Source organism: Barbus barbus (assembly GCF_936440315.1).
Source record: "Barbus barbus genome assembly, chromosome: 27".
NCBI lineage: Eukaryota > Metazoa > Chordata > Actinopteri > Cypriniformes > Cyprinidae > Barbus > Barbus barbus.
The window spans coordinates 428,688-451,371 of NC_136755.1; the positions used below are offsets into that span (position 1 = coordinate 428,688).

Sequence of the window (22,684 nt, forward strand, 5' to 3'; positions counted from 1 at the left end):
TCTAAACTACTAAAAGAGCTGCTTCCAGAAGTCATAGATCCTCTTTTGGCTATTAATAATTTGTCAATGTCAATAGGATATGTCCCCAAAACCTTCAACTTGGCTGTTATTAAGCCTCTCGTTAAAAAAACCACAACTTGACCCCAAAGATCTAGTTAATTACAGACCTATCTCAAATCTCCCTTTTCTGTCAAAGATACTAGAAAAGGTAGTATCCTCACAATTATATTCCTTCTTAGAGAAAAATAGTATTTGTGAGGATTTCCAGTCAGGATTTAGACCGTATCATAGTACTGAGACTGCTCTCATTGGAGTTACAAATGACCTGCTTCTATCATCTGATCGTGGTTGTATCTCTTTATTAGTGCTACTGGATCTTAGTGCTGCGTTCGACACTATCGACCACAACATTCTTTTAAATAGACTAGAACACTTTGTTGGCATTAGTGGAAGTGCATTAGCATGGTTCAAATCGTACTTATCTGAACGCCATCAGTTCGACGAAATGCATAGTCAATATAAAAAACTGGATGACGAGTAACTTCTTACTGCTAAATTCTGAAAAAAAAGAGGTGTTAATTATCGGACCAAAAAACCCCACATGTAATAACCTAGATCACTATCTAACACTTGACGGCTGCTCTGTCTATTCTTCTTCATCAGTTAGGAACCTAGGTGTGCTGTTTGATAGCAATCTTTCATTTGAAAGCCATGTTTCTAGCATCTGTAAAACTGCATTTTTCTATCTCAAAAACATATCTAAATTGCGACCTATGCTCTCAACGTCAAATGCAGAAATGCTAATTCATGCGTTTATGCCCTCAAGGTTAGACTATTGTAATGCTTTGTTTGTTTGTTTGTTTTATTTGGATACCCATTAGCTTCAGCATAAGCTAAAAGCTATTCTTCCTGGGGTCCTACAATCTACCTGTCACATGTCGGTTTTCCTTTCAGTTCTGTTTTGACCTTATTTGGTAGTTCCTGTTCTTATTTAGTTAATTAGTAATCATCATTTAGTCTTGTCACCTGTGTTTGATTAATTATCTAGTTTGCTCCTTTGTTTCCTGTTTCTTTATAAGCATTCAGTTTTGTCCCAATCCTTGTCGGATCTTAAGTTATCAATGGTAAATGTGTGTTGATGCAAATAAAAGTACCTTTTGTTATTCTCTGTCGTGCGTTCCCGTTTCTACAACCACCAACCGTAACAGAAGATCCGACCTCATACTGAAGACGAGATCAACGCTCAGGATGCTTGAGCTTGTGCCCGTCGTTTGCGGGGGTTCACGCCGCCGTTCGCGGCCGCCCCTGCCCGTTCTGCGTGGGATGTTGGGCTGCCGGTCGCGGCTTACCCAGGCCACCCGTTTTGGGGAGAACGGGTCGCCATTCGCCGCTCGCCCATACCCACCGCCCAAAAGAAATTAGTTCCACCTGAGACGGCGATGAATGTTCCGCCCGCGGCGAGGAGGATTCCGCCAGCAAAGGGCGATGAATGTTCCGCCCACGGCGAGGAGGATTCCGCCGCAAGGGGCGATGAACGTTGCGCCGTCCGCGCTGAAGAGGATCCCGCCGCCTATAACGGTTCACCCCGAACCACCGAGGAAGGAAAGACAGGTGCCGGTAGGGATTTTGATAGAGTTTGAGGGCATGTCAGTCCCTCCAGTGCCTGCTCCTCGCCAGTGCTATCCAGTGCCTGCTCCTCGCCAGTGCCATCCAGTGCCTGCTCCTCGTCTGTGCCCTCCTATCCCTGCACCTCGCAAGAGGGTCCCGTCCAGCCCACCTGAGTTCCCGCTGGTCCCGTCCAGCCCACCTGAGTTCCCGCTGGTCCCGTCCAGCCCACCTGAGTTCCCGCTGGTCCCGTCCAGCCCACCTGAGTTCCTGCTGGTCCCGTCCAGCCCACCTGAGTTCCCGCTGGTCCCGTCCAGCTCACCTGAGTTCCCGCTGGTCCCGTCCAGCCCCGCGCCTCCCGTGCGCCCTCTAAAGTCCGCGCTGCAAGAGCGCCCTCTAAAGTCCGCGCTGCAAGAGCGCCCTCTAAAGTCCGCGCTGCAAGAGCGCCCTCTAAAGTCCGCGCTGCAAGAGCGCCCTCTAAAGTCCGTGCTGCAAGAGCGCCCTCAAGAGTCCGCGCTGCAAGAGCGCCCTCCTGCATCTACGCTGGTCCCGTCCAGCTCTCCTTCGTCTCCGCTGGTTCCGTCCAGCTCCGCGCCTCCCGTGCGCCTCCAAGAGTCCGCTCCTCCAGAGCGCCCTCAAGTGCCCGCTCCTCCAGAGCGCCCTCATGTACCCACTCCTCCAGAGCGCCCCCAAGAGCCCTCTCCTCCAATATGGCCGCCTGAGGGGAACTTTCCCAAATAAATTTTTTTTGGGGGGGGCCATATAGCCTCAGTTTGTGTGGCCAGGCCAAAGGCCAAGGCCACAAAGGATCCAGATCCGCCAAGGCCGCCCGAGGACCCAGATCCGCCAAGGCCGCCCGAGGACCCCGATCCGCCATGGCCGTCCAAGGACCCAGATCCACCATGGCATCCCGAATCTCCAGTCCCGCCATGGCCTCCCGAATCTCCAGTCCCGCCATGGCCTCCCGAATCTCCAGTCCCGCCATGGCCTCCCGAATCTCCAGTCCCGCCATGGCCTTCCGAATCTCCAGTCCCGCCATGGCCTCCCGAATCTCCAGTCCCGCCATGGCCTCCCAAGGCCCCTGATCCACCCTGGAGGCTTCCCTGTTCTCCTCCCTGTCCTGATCCTATGCCAGCCTCCAGGACGCCCGCCCCCCCTCCCCGATGTTACTGTTACGGTGCGGGACGCACCTACCGGGAGGGGGGCGATATCTGTCACATGTCGGTTTTCCTTTCAGTTCTGTTTTGACCTTATTTGGTAGTTCCTGTTCTTATTTAGTTAATTAGTAATCATCATTTAGTCTTGTCACCTGTGTTTGATTAATTATCTAGTTTGCTCCTTTGTTTCCTGTTTCTTTATAAGCATTCAGTTTTGTCCCAATCCTTGTCGGATCTTAAGTTATCAATGGTAAATGTGTGTTGATGCAAATAAAAGTACCTTTTGTTATTCTCTGTCGTGCGTTCCCGTTTCTACAACCACCAACCGTAACACTACCATGTGACAATACAATTTATAACATCACATTACACACCATATGCACATTACACAACATTTGAGAATACATATTATACAGTTAACGCCATTAATCACACAAAAAATAAATAAAAAATAATCATAACCATAAATAAAAATCAAATGTCGCTACTCCGAATAGATTTATATCAAAAAATAAAATAACTAAGAACCCTCTAACAGTATCTCCTTAAATTAAATTAATATTAACTATTTAATTTCTTTGAAGGTAATATTTCTTAAGTGATATTTTAAAACCATACCGAGTATTTTGTTGTTTGATAATATTTGGGAGAGAGTTCCATTCACACATCGCTCTGTACCTGACTGAACGTTGAATTGATTTAGTTTTCACTATAGATAAAATAAAACTACCTCCTACTGCATGCCTCGTTGGATAATGATGTGTATCAATACTAAAGGATATAAAAAATACCATAAGTGAATACACCAATCTATTTTTAACTTTAAACCATGAGAGGCTTTCATGCATTTTATCAACATTTGATCTAAACCCACATGAGAGAGCCACACGCGCAGCTTTATTCTGAATCACTTGTAGTTTTTTTATATTAGTTAATGAAGTATTGGACCAAACCACAGAGCAGTAATCAAGGTGTGAAAAAAACAAAGCATGAAATACTTGTTTAACTATCTGTGGTGTAAAATATTTTGCACACCTTTTAATAACAGACAAGGTGTTGCCCATTTTAGTTAACAGTTCCTGAACATGTCTGTCCCAACACAATCTATTATCAATCATCACTCCCAAAAGTTTAGCCTCTTCTCTTTGCTCAACAAAATTTTGCTCTATGCGGAGTTCAAGTTTCGGTTTGGAAAGTAAAACAAAACGAGTTCCAACCACTAAACAGGTAGTTTTAGATACATTAAGAATCAGTTTGTTACTTTTTATCCAGTCCACCACTAACTGTAACTCTCTTTGTAATTTTATATTCAAATCACTAATATCAGTTCCTGCTAAATATATAGTGGAATCATCAGCAAACGTTGCTGATGATTGAAATGCTTGCCTTATCTAAAACAGATGGAAGGTCATTGGTAAAGATTGTGTAGAGGAGCGCAACCACTTTATTGGGTGGTTGTTCTGCACGCTTGATCAACAAGCATTGTTATTTACACATAACACACTAATAAAGCTGTCAGAATCATCAAGGACTCAAATCACCCTGGTAACCGGGTGGCCTGATGGCAAAAACTGAGAGACTTAGAAGGAGCTTCTTCCCCCAGGCCATCAGGCTCCTAAACTCTAACTCTGTGTCATAACATCACATGATGTCACGGTGCACACACGAGGGAGGAACCAGGAACACGCAGACGAGGATATAAACTCAAATATGTCTTTACTGAGGACATCAAGGCAGGGCAAGACAAGGCAAGTCAAGGCAAGGCAGGGTAAGACACAGACATCAACAGGAACACCGGGGAGTAACGAGTAGACCAGACGAAGTTTAACTGAACAGACAGGACTAATATACACAGGTAAATCATAGATAACGAGACGAACACGGCTAGACAAGAATTAACTAATGATTACATTTAACAAGGACAGGAAACAAACCAAATAAGGGCACAAGAGGCAGGAACACATGACACACACACGACAGTTCCCTGACATAACTCCCCCCTCCCGAAAGGCTCGTCCCGATCCTTAACAGTTCCATCGGGGAGGGGGGGTGGGCGCTCTGGAGGCCTCTCAGGACAGACACGGACCACAGGACGGGGACCTCCAGAGCGGAACAGACAGACAGGACCCATGGCGGAGCAGGGAGCTCAGGAGGCCATGGCAGGTGGTAACTGTGGCCATGGCATCCTTCTTCGGCCCACCCACTCCACCCAGAGCTCTACTACCCCCCCCCAAAATTTCCATGGGGAATCCAGGGGGTATCAGGAGCCCTCCGGGGCTAGACAGACAAAACACGACAAGACACGACAGAACCCCTCCAGGGTCAGACAAACAGGACAGGACATCCCACAGGAACCAGAAGCCCTCCTGGGCTGGCTAGGAAGCTGAGGCTTCCTCTGGGCGTGACGAGGAGTCAGGGGCCCTCACAGGGTCCCTCAGCGACCTCCTCCACTTCTGCGACAGGGGGGGCAAGCGGCTGCGACTGGCCTCCATGGCCACAACTCAAGGAGCCGCCTGCCCCAGACGAGTCTCCATGGACAAGACATGACACGACAAGGTAAGTTTAAAATGTTCCTGTGGGCACAACGAACACAAACACGGCTCTCCTGGCCGTGACATGTGGACTTGATCCACGGAGAGGGTATCGGCGACCGGCAGGCTTGAGTCAGCGGCAATCCGGTGGGCTTGAGTCAGCGGCAATCCGGTGGGCTTGAGTCAGCGGCGGACCGGCGGGCATTGAGTCAGAGGCGGACCGGCGGCGTGCACAGGGGAGCCGCGGACGGCGGCGTGAACAGGGGGAGCCGCCGACGGCGGGTTGGCTTTCCCCGCGGACGGCAGCGTTGATCTCCCGCGAACGGCGGGCACGGTGAAGCCGCCGACGGTGGGTTGGCTTTCCCCACGGACGGCAGTGTTGATCTCCCGCGAACGGCGGGCTCGGTGAAGCCGCCGACGGTGGGTTGGCTTTCCCCACGGACGGCGGACTTGGGTGTACCGCAGGTAGCGGCGTGATCTCCCGCGAACGGCGGGCTCGGTGTGCCGCGGACGGCGGCGTGAACTCCCGCGAACGGCGGGCTCGGTGTGCCGCGGACGGCGGCGTGAACTCCCGCGAACGGCGGGCTCGGTGTGAGCGGCGAGGTTGGGAGCCGCGGACGGCGGCGGATATCTCCTGCGATCGGCGGGTAGGATGAGCCGCGGACAACGGCGAACTTCTCCCGCGAACGGCAGACTGCAGGGCTCGCGGCCAGCGGACTCGCGACACTCGCGGCAATCCTGCCGAACTCCCACGCCCACTTGACGCGGGCTAGGGCAGAAGGACGAGTGGCGACTTCCATGCCGCGAGGGACAAACAGGAACAAACAAAAAACTTTTCAAAAACGGAAAACAAAACAAGGTGAAGGGGCGCCGCTTACTGTTTAGGTCTGGTCTTCTGTCACGGTGCACACACGAGGGAGGAACCAGGAACACGCAGACGAGGATATAAACTCAAATATGTCTTTACTGAGGACATCAAGGCAGGGCAAGACAAGGCAAGGCAAGGCAGGGTAAGACACAGACATCAACAGGAACACCGGGGAGTAACGAGTAGACCAGACGAAGTTTAACTGAACAGACAGGACTAATATACACAGGTAAATCATAGATAACGAGACGAACACGGCTAGACAAGAATTAACTAATGATTACATTTAACAAGGACAGGAAACAAACCAAATAAGGGCACAAGAGGCAGGAACACATGACACACACACGACAGTTCCCTGACACATGACTCCATGTATATATCACCATATCAATAAGCTTCAGAATTTTTCTACCTCATATTGCTGCTATTTAAATACCCTGTACAACTTTTTTTTGCACATTCTTTTGCATATTCCTCTTTATTACGATTTAAGTCAACAACATACTGACCTGCACATTTATATTTTTTTAATCTTTTATTTTATGTTTTTCTTTTATTTTTTTCTACTTTTATTTTTCTTAATATTTGTATTCTATACAATTGCATTGTCCTAGGAGCGGACCTGACTTACATTCCACTGCTGGTTATACTCTGTGTATGTGACGAATAAAAAATCTTGAATCTCTTGAATCTTGAATCTAATACACTTCTATTATTCAAATCCGTTAAAGGATTGTTAGGCTGCATTAATTAAATCAACTGGAACCGGGAACACTCTCCATAGCACACAATGTACTCGTTACATCGTAAGAAGAATGGCATCTACGCTAAAATTTCTCTGTTTCTTTCTTATTCTGTTTCTCAGTCCGTGTCCGGATCAGATGGTGGATCTGCGCCGGGAGATGATGTCTCCCTGATCGATGGCGGAGGCCGGGACACCTGGATGAGCCCCGGGGTCATATCCACAGTGAAGATGTCGACGTAAATACAATAAAAAGAAAAGAACTAAAAATATAATAAAATACCTAACTACATAATAGTATTATTATTAGAAATTGCAACAATATAAAATAGAAATATAATTAACATAATGTAACATTTATACATTTAAAATTTTAATTAAAACAATAAATAAACACTAATATCCTGGCCAGAGCAGAACTGTCCCTCGACTGAGTCTGGTTTCTCCCAAGGTTTTTTCTCCATTCTGTCTCAGAGGGAGTTTTGGTTCCTTGCCGCTGTCACCTCTGGCTTGCTCAGTTGGGGACACTTCATTTCTAGCGATTATCATCAATTTGATTTAGCAGATACGATTTAAACTAAACTGAGCTAGACAATGACATCTCTGAATTCAATAATGAAATGCTTTAACTGAAAATTGAGTGTTTAATCTTATTATTATACACTACTGACACTCTGTCCTCTAATTTGATACTGTTAAGTGCTTTGAGACAATCTGTATTGTTAAAAGCGCTATATAAATAAAGCTGTCTTGACTTGACCATTAAATGATGGAATTACCAGTGGTGCTGTTTTATAGTAATTTTTTTCTTAGACCTCTTTTGCCTATCTTTATATATTTTTTTCTCTTTGCCAGAGAATAATTAAAAAATTTTCCCCTAAATTATGCTTTTAATGTAACCCTCATTATAGCAAATCCAGCTTTAGTTTTAAATAATTTGTGAATTGAGCACCCACTTTTTCTGTTAATGAAGTTTGTCTTTATATTTAATTATTTATTTTAATTTAGACAATTGGACTGGTGCCTACTGGAATAGCAAACAGAGATTGTTAGATCACCAGAGAATGCAAAGATCTGCTGTAAGACCAGTGAATAATCAAGATAGATAAATTGAATATAATAATTAACAAATTTGAAGCATTCTCTAGATTACCAATTAATTTTGGGTGGGCAATTAATTTTCCCAAGGGGTCACATGAGAAACTTGGGTGGTTGCACCACCGGGAGGGCCGGACCAATACACTTAACTCAGTTCTTCTCTAATCTCTTTAAAAAAAAAAAAAAAAAAAACAGTAAATGGAACATTACAATCATACAATGAAAATGTGGAGCACACAATTATACCACTATCTAATGAACATTCACGAAAACAGTTTTGAAAATGTGAATGTGAATTTGTTTTTGTTTTTTTTGTAGTGTTTCAAAAACTACCATCACAACTTTGAACAAAAAAATCAAGATTGATTGATTGATTGATTGAAACGTTTATTTCGAACATGTAAATAAATATAGTAAAAACAAAACAAAACAAAACAATACAAAATAATTTAACTTATACATGTCCAAAAAGGAGTAGGAAGAAGCATAAGATTATTTAATCCTACTCCTTCTCCACTCCACGTTGATAATAATAATCAATAACAATAATCATCAAATCAACTTCATGGTAATAATAATCAATAACAATAATCATCAACTTAACTTCATAACTCTGTCATGCCATCCTTGTCTTAATACACTCTTTTGACTTTCCTACATATATTTACAGTAAATATACAAACAAAATCCAAATAAAAACTATGACTAAATAATCTGTATGAACTCCTAATCAGATCCGTTCTTCCTCCTGATTCATTCTGAGAACCATACGTTTACACTGCTTTTTAAACTGGATCACACTTGGGCATTGCTTGAGCATTAGACTTAGTCTGTTCCAAAATTTCACTCCACATACAGAAATACAAAAGCTTCTTAATGTTGTACGAACATAAAAATGCTTAAAATTATACTTTCTCCTAAGATTATATCTCTCTTCTCCATTAAGGAACAATTTTTGAATATTGCCAGGGAGTAAATTATTTTTTGCTTTATACATTATTTGTGCTGTTTGAAAATGAACCAAATCAATTAATTTTAATATCTTTGATTTTAAAAATAATGAATTTGTATGTTCTCTATAACCAGTTTTATGAATTATCCGTATTGCTCTTTTTTGCAACATAGATAATGTTAATAATCTGCATTTATATGTATTACCCCAAACCTCTGAGCAATAATTTAAGTATGGTAATATTAATGCACTATAAAGAATGTAGAGTGATTTGTGGTACAGAACATGCTTTGCCTTATTCAGTACTGAGACACTTCTAGACAATTTATTATGTAAATGATTTATGTGAGATTTCCAACTTAATTTATCATCTATTATAACCCCAAGAAATTTATTTCATTTACCCTTTCTATGTCCACACCATCTATCTTTATCTGAACTTGTGTACTCTTTTTACTGTTTCCAAATAACATACATTTAGTTTTATTAACATTTAATGATAATTTAAATCAAACCACCTTTTTAATTTACTCATTTCTAAAGTAATAGTCTCCTAATAATTATTTTAAATCCCCCCCAGAACATAAAATGTTTGTATCATCTGCGAACAAAACTAACTTTACTAATTTTGATACTTTACAAATATCATTTATCTAAAGCAAAAATAACTTCGGACCCAGTACTGACGCCTGGGGATGCCACAAGCAATGCTCAAGCACAAAGATGAATATTCCCCCAACTTCACAAACTGTTTTCTGTCTCTTAAATAAGTTTTTACCCAGTCAAATACAACCCCCCGCCCCATCCCATACCTTTCCAGTTTATTAATGAATAAATTATGATCAATAGTATCAAAAGCTTTTTTAAGGTGAATGAAAACAGCTTATGATCTCTAGCTTTTGTAATTTCTTCAACCAAATCAATTAATGCCATTGATGTGGAACCGTTTGGCCTGTCAGAAATTAATTTATGTCCATCTAAAAATTTCTCTAATCTATTTCCTCTTTTCTGATCATTTGGAATGAGGATAAAAAGTCAAAAAAACATGCAAATAAGTTCAAAGATCAATTCAATATCTACTATTTCCTGAATGTTATGAAATTCAAGAGGGCTGCCCCCTGATGATGTCATAATATGCAAATTAGATGAGTATATTTACACCCCACATAAACTTTCGGTCATGCCCAACATTTTTCTAATTTACAGTAGATCTTTATCTTTAAGCCATTTCAAGCCACAAGCTTTTGAAACCTTGATGTCAAAATCCAGCATTTTTTCCAAAAAACCCTGGCGCCTAAAGGGTTAAGGACAAATTGCTTTTTCATATATTTTCACATAACGGTGTCGAATGAACACACAAGAAAATGAAGATGATGAAAAAAGTCTTTAACTACTCTACCCACCAGGAATATCCACACAGAGGAAAATAAATGACACATGTTGACTTTAACAATACCTGACAAAACTAAACTGAACAAACAGAAACTTAAGTACGCTAGGGAACTATTCCAATTAACAAGACACAGGTGAACCAAATTACATAATCAGACATGAGGGAAAACTAGGTCAAGGAACAAATAAGGAATGAAAAACAAACAAAAGTCCATGTGGTGGTGACATATATGAGTATCTATGTATCATATTGAATCAAGAATAATAAAAATATTCCACAATCCCAATTCAAGCAATTCATTTTTTTATTTATACTGTGCATTTATGCAAATAAAATGGTTAATGTATGAATGAAAAAATTTAATTTGCTGCTCTGAAAATAAAAGGTGTTTCACTACCACCTCATCATGGGCACGTTCAAGCTCACATCAGTGCCCAAAATGTTGCTACGGTTTCCGGGTTGAATGACATGTTTTCTGGAAATGGTGTGCAACAGAGTTTGAGATACAATTTCTCATGTTTGGTGGGTGTGTCAAAAATGTCAGCCCAATCAGCACCACACGGTATTAAAGAGACAGATCGCACAATGGGTCCAATTGAAGTCATTTAATATGTGTCCGCTGCAGCTCGACGCAAGAATTGAAGATATTAGAAGACATGTTTGTCGTAAGACTTTTATAGTAACATAGCATATCTACATGATGATGGTGAATTTGTAAGTAAATGTAATTAACATCAAAATAAATTCACAAGAGCAAGTATATTGTTTGCAGAGGTTTATTTACATTAAAGACAAAATAACTGAAATAATAAGAGCACAAGTATAAATCTGAAACTTCTTTAGGTCTGTCTAAATATCATGTAGTAATTGCAATGTCTTCTGGTCCATATCCTTTCCTTAGGAAGGTGTGCAAGACACTGATTAACAAAAATACTATACATATTTATATATTTTGCTATTGTATTGTGGAGTGACACTTTCATAAACTTTTATATGCTCCTCTCATTATATAATGGTAAATATTACAATATCATAGCACAACAACAGTGATCAGCAATAATGATAAGCCTACTCACAATAAAAATAATAAGGTCATATAGATCATAACACAGTCTCGGAGGTAATAAGTGGATTATCCTTCACCTGAAATTTCTTTTCATCCTGAAATGAGAGGCAAATGTTGGATCACAATAATTAGGAACCACAGTTTCCACAAATCCCTTCACTCCATTGGGATGTTCTGTTTTATTCTAGATGGCAAGGGCAGTGACTGTAACATCAAGTGTATTTTGCAGTAATAAACACGTATTTATACCTACTTCATCAGACTCAGAAAATTATTCAAAAAGAACACAAAGAATGGCCTTCTCAGCTGCCATAGCTGCAACACCTACGTCATAAGAACAGGGTTTTCAACACACCACTGTTTCCATTTAATAAACATTTCGCACCGTTTTTTCGGGGCTGAACGCAGCTCTGGTCTGTCAGAGGATCACTGAAATCTAAATGAATTCTTAATTTATAAAAGTCACTGCATCTTCAGTCTCTGTAGTGGATCCATATTCACCATCAGATGATCATGAGAAGATCAGACTGTCATCTAATATAAGTCCTAAAATAAAACACAAAGAGTATTAGACATTATGTCTTTCACATCTTTTCATAAGAAAACTTAGCATTAACTAGATAAGGTAAATTAATTCATTCTCAAACATGATAATATGGGTATTTGAGGCATTGCTCCAGAGGCGTGCGACCTCTGACATATATAGCAATTGTAAGTCGCTTTGGATAAAAGTGTCAGCTAAATGAATAAATGTAAATGTAAATGTAATATAGCTTCTATCTGATGGTGAATGTCAAATTCACAAAATCAAAAGAACATGAAAGGTTACTTTCACACAACAGACAGCTGATACAGAACCAGCAGAAATGACCATTACACACAATATTTAATACCAGTTAATAACAAAGGCAGACAAAGTACACAACTTCATTACTTGAGTGAAAGTACAGATACTAGTGGTCAAATACTACTCGACTACAAGTGAAAGTTGTAAAGACAGATTTTTACTTGAGTGAAAGTATGGAAGTACATGTTTTTAAAAGTACATAAGTATGAAAAGTTAAAAGTAAATGCATTGTTTTATTGTCGCATTGTTGTATACTTACAATATCTTATACAATAACTTGGGACTAATGCAACCGACTGATACACTGATTAGCTTGTATTATCTTTGGAATTAAGAGCTTTTTTGTTACAAAACCTATTGAAATGGAACAACTGAATGAAGATAATCATCTTTATTTTATTTTTTTATTTAACACTTCTACAACTACATTGAATTAATTTTTAATACTTGTTTAAAAGTTACAAAGTTCTTTTTCAAATTTTAGATTCTAAAGTTGTAAAAAAACAAATGAAGTAAAACATTTTGACCTGTATGATCATTTAACCTACTCATTGACCATTTGATTGCAAAAAATATATGTATATATGTGCAGTGCTTTAACAATAAAATAATGTTCAGATTTATTTACCACATATACATATATATATATATATATATATATATATATATATATATATGTATATGTGGTTACTATAGTAAAAACATGGTTAATTTTCCAAAGGGCTTTAATGAGTTAACACATGCCTTTTTAGAGCGCTTTTAGCTGTGCAGTAGCGCAGACATTTGGTTATTTTAGCGGGGTAGGTCCAGAGGTTGCCAGATTTGTGTAAACGAATCAGCCAAATGTCCATTCAAATCTAGGCAGAAATACTGTAACACTTGGCAACACAGGAAGGTCCTTGCAGGCCGGATTTTCGCAGAAAAAAAGGGTTCAGTGAATCTGAAAATGCGCACACAGGAAAAACTGCTACATATAACGACTTTCTACTTGGGGACCTTGATATAAATGTAGCGGAGTAAAAAGTACGATATTTGTCTTTCAAATGTAGTGAAGTTAGAGTTGCACGTTTCCAGAAAATTATTTTTTATTTCTTTTATTTCTAGTGAGTAAAATGGCCATTTGAACTTAAAATGAAAAGTGTTAACTATTGTTACCATAGTGTCTCCAGTTTATAATGTGGATCATCCTTCAGATCAGAGAGCAGCTTCACTCCTGAATCTCCTAGTTTATTCCCAGACAGATTCAGGAATCTGAGGTGTGAGGGGTTTGATCTCAGCGCTGAAGCCAAAGCGGCACAACCTTCGTCTGTGATGCCACAGTCATACAGCCTGTAGAGAACAATGACACAACTCTTCACTCTCTCAGATCAAACATGGACTTTTATGTAACTAACAGTGTGATGATAAGGTGAAAGAGAAAAAGATCAATTTACAGATAATACAGTCAGTTTCCTCAGAAATCATAGTATTCTTATTTTTGCCCCCTGAACACAATATTCAAATACTGAAACTGGCATCAAATTCTACTACAGATTTATAATAGTGATTAAGAATAATTGATATGACATCTGCAGCTCTCCTAGAAACACACTGATGTGAGTGTGAATCACACTAAATACATTTTTCTACATACATTTACTATATTCCCTCCCTTATCCCCCAATAAAGTATGGGCTTTAGATCATGTGACTCAAAGGCCCTGTTTACATCTGGTATTAAGATGCATTTTGGTCAATCGGATCACAAGTTGATGAGGAAGACACATTCTCGTTTACACCTGGTGTTTTAACCCATCTCCTTTGTCCACTTTCAACCACTTCTGTGCTGATTTCGTTGAGGGAAGGGTCTATGGATGGCAGCGGTGTGCACAGACCTCCATGGGTGGCAGGGGTGCGTTCAATAGAAATTGTGTTTATTTATTATTTATTTATTTATTTCAGGTTTATTTAACAGGGACAATGCACACTAATAATACATAATTAAATGTACAGTGTGCCAGAATTAGCCAGAAGGCTATTTTACATCTGCTGTCCCTGGACAGATCTTAAAGTCACACCTACAAAAGGATTAAAATATTACATACATATTAATATCAATAAAATGAACACATAAAAAAAAAAAAAACAAACAATTGATCAATAACACCAACACCAACACACACATACACACACACAAGCCAAACTGCCAGTCCATCTAACAAACATTTTTTTGGACACATGCACAAAAAAACAATATAACTGAGACAATAACCAACAACAGAGGTTTCACCAATCTAAACACAAGAGAAAACAATAAGCCAGCCCACCTCGTCGGCATAGCGCAAGAAGCACAAACAAACAAACAAGCAGGACAGAGAAGACAAGGTTGCAGCAATATTTCATGTCAAATGTAATGTTGACAGTCCTGACTACCTGTTAGCCACTTCTTTAAGTTAAGTTTAAAAGAAGCGTAAGTTTTGAAATTCCTAATGTGAATTGGAATAAGATTCCATTCACGAGCAGCCCTGATTGAGAAAGCTGTTTGACCAAGTGCACTCTTCCTAAACGGGACAATGCAGTCACCTCTTGCTGCACTCCTTGTAGATCTGCAAGCATTTGGTACTGTGCTTACAAACTGGCGCAATACGGGAGGAGCCAATCCATGCAGAATTTTGTACATAAGACAGAGATCTGCATATATAATCAAGTTTTCGAAAATTAATAAATTATATTTTTTTAAAACATGACAATGATGATAATATATGGATTTCCTATCAAGTACTTTAAGAGTTTTTTTGTATAGGGAGAGTAGTGGTTTGAGAGAGGTGTTACTAGCATGTGACCAGGTTGTCAAACAATAGGTGATATGAGATCATTGAGTGCATGAACATCATAGCGGCCCTTTTTGACATGCAGCCACGGACATATCTAAAATTTGCCAGGTTATACTTAATGTGATTACAAACCTTCTTAATGTGTAATTTAAAAGTAAGATTGTTATCTATGCATACTCCAAGATATTTAAAATCTGAGACGACTTGTAGTCTTTCCCCTGCTACGACTACATCAGGTTCAACACAGCGGCTTTTAGATTTACTAAAAAACATACATACAGTTTTGGATACATTCAGTTGAAGGCAATTGTGATTTAACCATTCTGTAATCTTTTGCATCGAGTTTGATAGCAGATCAGCAGCTTGAGCTGCACTGTTAGCATGTACAGAGATTACTGTATCATCTGCATACATTTGGGTGTTGGCATTAGGACAAATATTTGGCAAGTCATTTACATACAAAGAAAATAAAAGTGGACCCAAAATAGAGCCCTGCGGGACACCTACAGATAAGGAAATAACACCTGATTGATGATTCCTAACTCTAACAAACTGAGTCCGATGTGTTAAATAAGATTCTACCCATTTAATAGTACCTGTATCAAAATTAAAAGTTTGTAACTTAGATAGAAGAACTCCATGATTAATGGTGTCAAATGCTTTTTTTAAATCTAGAAAAACAGCACCAACAACCCCTCCTCGATCCAACTGTGACTTGACTTTATCAACGAAATAGCAATTGGCTGTTTCTGTTGAATGATTAATACAGAAGCCGAATTGATATGGATGTAAAGAATAAGAACTGGTATTTAAATAATTTATCATTTGTTCTAAGACAAGTTTTTCGGCCACCTTGGAAACCACCGGCAGGATACTAATGGGCCTATAGTTGCAAATGGACAAGCGATCACACCTCCTTTGAGTACAGGAAAGACTGCCGCCAACTTCCACACATTTGGGAACAACCCCGAGATGTTCCGAGATGGTGGGGGTTCCCTCGGTAGAAATCGCATTCGATTCGATCGGCACTACGATCTGGCTGAAAAGGCCACTTTAACTTTCAAGATTAAAGGGGCAGGATCATCATGTGATCCAGTCAACCAAAACACATACTAATACCAGGTGTAAACCGGGCCAGAGTGATGGAAGCATATGTAATAGTTCTATCAGAAGACTCATTGGCTGGGAATGAAGGAATGACGAAAAGACCTACAATCACAATGCAGCATCTACTTTAAAGTTCTACATCAGTCATCGTCAATAGTCTTGTGGTTAGTGCATTGAAATTCCTTATCTCGAGGTCCTTTGCCGATCCCTCTCCTCCCAGTGCTTTCCTGTCGTCTCTCTCTACTGTCCTATCTAAAATAGCATAAAAGCCCATAAAAAAAGTTCTACATCAATCTTTCATTTGAATGTACAGCGTTGTATACACATTCATTCCCAGCCTAATTATATCAGATGCTGAATGATATTTGCAAGCATTCATTGGGCCTGTTTACACCTGATAACTTAATGTGTTTTTACTAATTGCAGGAGAAGCAATTAGTCAGCAGAGGAGGCGGTAGCACGCAAGTGTTGGCTTAATACCTCATTTCTAATTCTGATGTTTAGATTTTTATTTGATGCTAGGAAGGATTATTAAGTTTACCATCTATTTCTATTTTTCTTATAATTTGTATTTTGATTGCACGACGAACAAAACTCTGTAATTTGTCATAGTCACATGAACATGGTATATTTTTAGTTGGCCCTAAACTGATAACTACACCGTTAACCCTTGCTGTAGAAAAATTTACAAATTCTGTCAGCAACATACCACTTTCTATAAAAACAGTAATATACTGTAGAAAACCATGCATTCTGGGTAATATTTGTCATTTTTGAGAAAGCAGCCTACAGGAATATACAATAAAGTTTGTAGTTACAGTTACGGAGGTCAGTTTTGTTTTAGTTGTGCCCTTGAACCTTGACGCTTACCATGAGACATTTTCTGTCAGCTGTAACTGTGTTCAAAAAGAACATTTCTCATAGCAAGACAAAATAGGTCAGATGATATTGGTTATATTATGATGACGCCAAAATTATGGTGGACTCATCTGAATCTCTGATCTCGTTTAATGTTTATTCTTCAGTTACATGGGTGTTTGATCTGTTTTAATGTCTATTGATTGCAGTAGCTCTGTGATTTTGTTGTATGAGACTGAACAATGTTTCACGAATCATTCATTTACAAGAGTTTTATAAACCTTTTGAATTCCTGCATCCTTAGACACTCACAGACAATGTGAACAATCAGCATAGGAATCTCAACAATGGTGACAGAAGTTTCATGCCGCAATGCATGCTGGGTTCCAGCTTAAAATGAAACTCCCAGCATGCACTGCAGTGTGAATAAATTACGCAGCTGAATGGTCTTAATATTTTCTTTATTTGCATGTATTGTTGTGCTGATATTTTTGTTGTGACATTTTATACCCTGTTTTGAGATATTAAAAGTTTCTCTTTCTTGTTTTATTGCTACCATTGTTGAGATTCATATGCTGATTTTCAGTGGTGTCAAAAGTATTCACATTCATTACTCAAGTAGAAGTATAGATACTAGGGTTTAAAAAGACTTCTGCAGAAGTTGAAGTATCAACTCAAGTTTTTTACTCAAGTAAAAGTGTAAAAGTACTGGTTTCAAAACTACTTAAAGTATAAAAGTAAAAGTAATGGAAGGAAAAATAAATGCCATTAAGGACAAAAGCTTAGGCCGCGGCACAGGGGCCTATTGTGCACTACCCCACCTCCTCAAAAAAACATTTTTCTAAAGGCCATAATGACTATAATGCTATATTAAAATGTTAATGTTGAAAAATGTGGGATGCACTAGGCTTCCTGTTTCAGCCGGATATGTGCCCACTGAAAATGAACGCATTTTAGTACAATGCAAATACATTAAAAAACCATATATGTGTACTACTGAGCATTAACGTGTTTCATGGAGCGGAAGATATGATGACTAGTTGCCTGTAAGTATTGTAATGGTGCAAAAAGTCAAACTTCAGAGGCATGTCATCAATAACCTTTATTGGAATGTAAATGTACATCCAAGCTTAGCTGCAGGAATCTGTGAGGGCAACGGACGAAGAGAAAGCACCCGTTTGATAAATGAGCCAGTAGTGGAGAAATAATAACTTTTAAGAAATAATCTTTTTTGAGTGTGACGTGATTTGTGTCATGTGCAGGTGCGATGGATCGCGTACAAACCAATAGGGTGTCGGAATGGTATAGGTTTATATTCTCATCCAACCACAATTCACTCTATCCGGATGGCGCGATTTATCTAGATAGGTTTTTTTTTTTTTTTTTTGAGCGATGACCAAGGGCGATGCTAGGATTTTCATTTTAGGGGGGCTCAGCCCCCAATGATGGTATAATAATAAAAAATAAATAAATATTTACAAAAAAATGTATTAATAGGGTAGGATGGTATACTAAACTTATTGCAGTATTCCACTGTATTGCATAGATGGGTATAACATCCGAGTACAAGCCAAATACAAGTCTACCTGATCTCACACACACACACACACACACACACACCTGTTTACTGTACAAACCAAAAATGTTACTGTTTGCATTACTAGTACAAATCTTTTTCTATGCTCAAGTACAAACAGAAAATTGTAAACATAAAACATCATATCACTTTAAACTTACACTGACTATCCATATTAGCAATATAAACAACACAGCTATAAGGCTGGACAATGGATTAAACTATGTGGGTGCTGTGATTAACTTTTAAAAGTAAAAAAAATAAAAATAAAAAAAACAGCAAAACTGAAGCAGTCTGTGAGAAGGACACACAATGTTTCAATCTCTGTCAATCACTCTGATATACAATTAAAATGAGTGCACTGACTGAGTGCTGTCTGTCACTGTCTTTAATCACTTCTATGCATAACTGTATGGTAGTTAATGCCACATGCACTGTAATATTAAGTTCTATATTGAAAGCTAAATTTTCAAATGAAAATAGCAATAACGTGATCGTTTTATAAAGTATGCGTATAATGTGTTAAGGGCTTTCGCTGAAGGAAACAGCTGTGGTGTGAAGAGTGGTGAATGCAGCGAAAACTTTACAGAAGATTGGAAACCGATTGCTCTCCCATGACTTTTTGTAAACTGTATTTAAGACAAAGAACTGCACAGATGTAGATATTATAACAATCTATCGATAAACGCACACCTTGTCCTCTCCTCTGCGCCACCGCAGTCTGTGGATTGAAGAACGCACAGAAAGATGGGGAAGAGCCGAAGTCTGCTGCCGTTTCAAATTTAAAGGGGAAGAATCGCAAGATTTTTAGGGGGGCTGAGCAGAAATTTAGGGGTGCTAAAGCCCCCCTAAAAATGACGTAGCAACGCCCATGACGATGACAAGCCGGAATGAAAACGAGCCGAAATGAAATAGGAGTAACGAGGCTATTTTTAAAATGTAAGGAGTATAAAGTACAGATAATTGTGCGAAAATGTAAGGAGTAGAAGTAAAAAGTCGGCTGAAAAATAATTACTCCAGTAAAGTATAGATAGATACCCAAAATTTCTACTTAAGTAAGGTAGGCAGGCAGGCAGGCAAGTTTATTTATATAGCACATTTCATACACAGTGGTAATTCAAAGTGCTTTGCATAAAAGAAAGTGAAATAGACATTAAAATCAATAAAAACATGGAAATAAAAATAATAAAAACAAGGAAATTTAAGATGATATAGAAATTGATTTAAAATGAATTTAAAGAAAATGATTATACATAAAATTCATTGCAGTCAGTTCGGACATATAGCACAGTGCTCATTCAACAAATGCACAGTTAAACAGATGAGTTTTGAGTCTTGATTTAAATGTGGCTAATGTTTTAGCACATCTGATCTCTTCTGGAAGCTGGTTCCAACTGCGGGCCGCATAATAGCTAAACGCAGACTCCCCTTGTTTTGTGTGAACCCTTGGTATTTCTAACTGACTCGATCCTAATGATCTGAGTGGTCTGTTCAGTTTATATTCAGTGAGCATATCAGCAATGTATTTAGGTCCTGGGCCATTGAATGACTTATAAACAAGTAAAAGTACTTTAAAATCAATCCTAAATGTAACTGGAAGCCAGTGTAAGGACATGAGGACTGGTGTGATATGCTTAGATTTTCTGGTTCTAGTCAGAATCCTGGCAGCAGTGTTCTGGATGAGCTGCAGTTGTCTAATGGTCTTCTTGGGAAGGCCGGTGAGGAGACCAATACAGTAATCCACCCTGCTGGTGATAAAGGCATGAACAAGTTTCTCCAAGTCTTGACTGGAAACAAAACATCTAATTCTTGCAATGTTTTTGAGATGATAGTATGCTGATTTAGTTACTGCTTTGACATGACTACTGAAACTAAGGTCTGTCTCCAGAATCACCCCAAGATTTCTGACTTGATTTTTAGTTGTTTGACCCCTAGAGTCAAGGTATGCATTCACCTTGAGAACTTTATCTTTGTTTCCAAATGCAATGACTTCAGTTTTCTCCTTGTTTAACTGAAGAAAGTTCTGGCACATCCAACTGTTAATTTCATCCATGCATTGGCAGAGGGAGTCAATGGGGCTGTAGTCATTTGGAGATAAGGCTAGGTAAATCTGGGTATCATCAGCATAGCTGTGATAGGCAATTTGGTTCTTCCTCATTATCTGACTTAGTGGGAGCATATACAGGTTAAACAAGAGTGGTGCAAGAATTGAGCCTTGTGGGACTCCACATGTCATGGCCGTCCACTTAGACTTATGCTCTCCTATACTCACATAATAACCTCTCCCTTCTAACTATGACCTGAACGATTTGAGTGCCATCCCAGAAAGCCCGACCCAGTTTTCCAGTCTCTCTAAGAGTATGTTATGATCGACAGTGTCAAACGCAGCACTAAGATCTAGTAGTACCAGCACTGATATTTTGCCAGAATCAGAATTGAGGCGAATATCATTTATTATCTTAATGAGTGCTGTCTCTGTGCTGTGATGCGCTCGGAAACAGATTGAAAATTGTCCAGGTATCCATTTGAGTTTAAGTAGTTGTTCAGCTGATTAAAAACTACCTTTTCAATAATCTTACCTATGAAAGGAAGATTTGATATGGGTCTATAGTTGCTCAACATGGTGTTATTAAGATTTTTCAGAAGGGGCTTAACAACTGCAGTTTTAAGGGTGTTTGGAAAAGTCCCAGAAAGAAGTGAGGCGTTCACCACTTCTAAGAGATCAGCTTCTTAACAGTTAAGCACACTTTTGAAATGTGGGAAGTGTGTCAAGATAGCAGGTTGAAGATTTAAGGTGCTGTACTATTTCTTCCAAAATTTTGTTATCAATTTTTTTTAAAACACACATAGTCACTTCTAAGGTAACGAAGGTAACGAAGTATTTGTACTTCGTTACTTGACACCTCGGCTGATTTTGGATGTCTGTGTTTCTCGATGCAGTTTTTTTTTTTTTTTTTTTTTTCACACAATGTGTTCAAAAACACTTCATTATAACTGATTGATTCAGTAGCTCTTGTTGTAGTTTCACAGTGGTGGTAATATGAAACTTAACTATGTTAATAATGTAGTACAATTGTTAAAGCATTAGACAAAATGAAACTAGTGAATCAAGGAACTCCACGATGAGCACTTCATCATCAATATATAACCAGCATTCACTGATACTCTTGCTTTCTCTGATTTTGCTGTAACAAATGTGCTTTGTAAACACAGTTAAAACAGCCAAAAAATAGCTGATATTAAAAAGTCAAAGGTCAGGAGCCCAACTGAAGCAAACGCTGACCACCAAAACGGTAATTCAGACCAAACATTTTCAATAAAACACAAACCTCTGAACCTCTGTTAATTCTTAATAAGAGCTTCTGTAGACCCATTAGCAGCTTTAGGGGAGGGCCCTTTGTCTCTCAGGTGAAAATCACTTAATATTCAAGGACATTACCACTCCCTCGCATATTGGCTTTCAATCACAAAACATGTCTTTAAAAATTTTAATCAATGTATTGTTTTCTGTGAGCAAATAAACAAGATGATTTTCACATAATTTTGAAGCAAAAATTCTAGGCTACAAGATCCAGTTCTCAAAAGTCTTGTGAACAATTGTTCTGTATGTGTTTTATGGTCTTATTTCAGTGACTTCAAAATTTTAGTTTTTCACTAACCACGCATAAACGTTGATTTCTCAAAAACACAATCATGTACATAAATGCTGCTAACATATTATTGTAGCCCTGTTTGTGCTGTTTACAGTGTTATTAGACTTTAGCCATTTATATTTTTATAAGCAACTGAAAAAACCACAAATGTCAGGGCATGTCGAAAGTTCTCCAGGTCCCCAAAACACCCTCAGGGCCCAGAGGGTTAAAGCCACCTACAACAACCACACAGACCTGCATGAGTACACTGAAACTGTGACTGTCACATCATCAGTGCACTTTTTGATGTAAGCAGTCACCAAGACCATCACCACACGTGCAAACCAGAAGCCATGGATGACAGCAGAGGTTCGTGGGCTGCTAAAGACCAGAGATGAAGGATTCAGATCAGGAGATAAAGCAGCCCTCAAAACAGC

At 39.3% G+C, this 22,684-nt stretch overlaps 1 protein-coding gene across 1 annotated transcript in view; it reads right to left on the reverse strand.

The window, feature by feature from the left end:
* Positions 1–11,113: 11,113 nt before the first annotated feature.
* The window catches only part of LOC306847239 (NLR family CARD domain-containing protein 3-like), a 112,570-nt gene continuing 100,999 nt past the window's right edge, over positions 11,114–22,684 (reverse strand). The window contains exons 13-14 of the mRNA XM_079381077.1: positions 13,418–13,591; positions 11,114–11,961 (exon numbers count right to left, since the gene is read on the reverse strand). Coding sequence (XP_079237203.1) covers positions 11,946–11,961; positions 13,418–13,591 — 190 coding nt within the window. The 3' untranslated portion in view covers positions 11,114–11,945. The remainder of the gene's footprint in view (positions 11,962–13,417; positions 13,592–22,684) is intronic.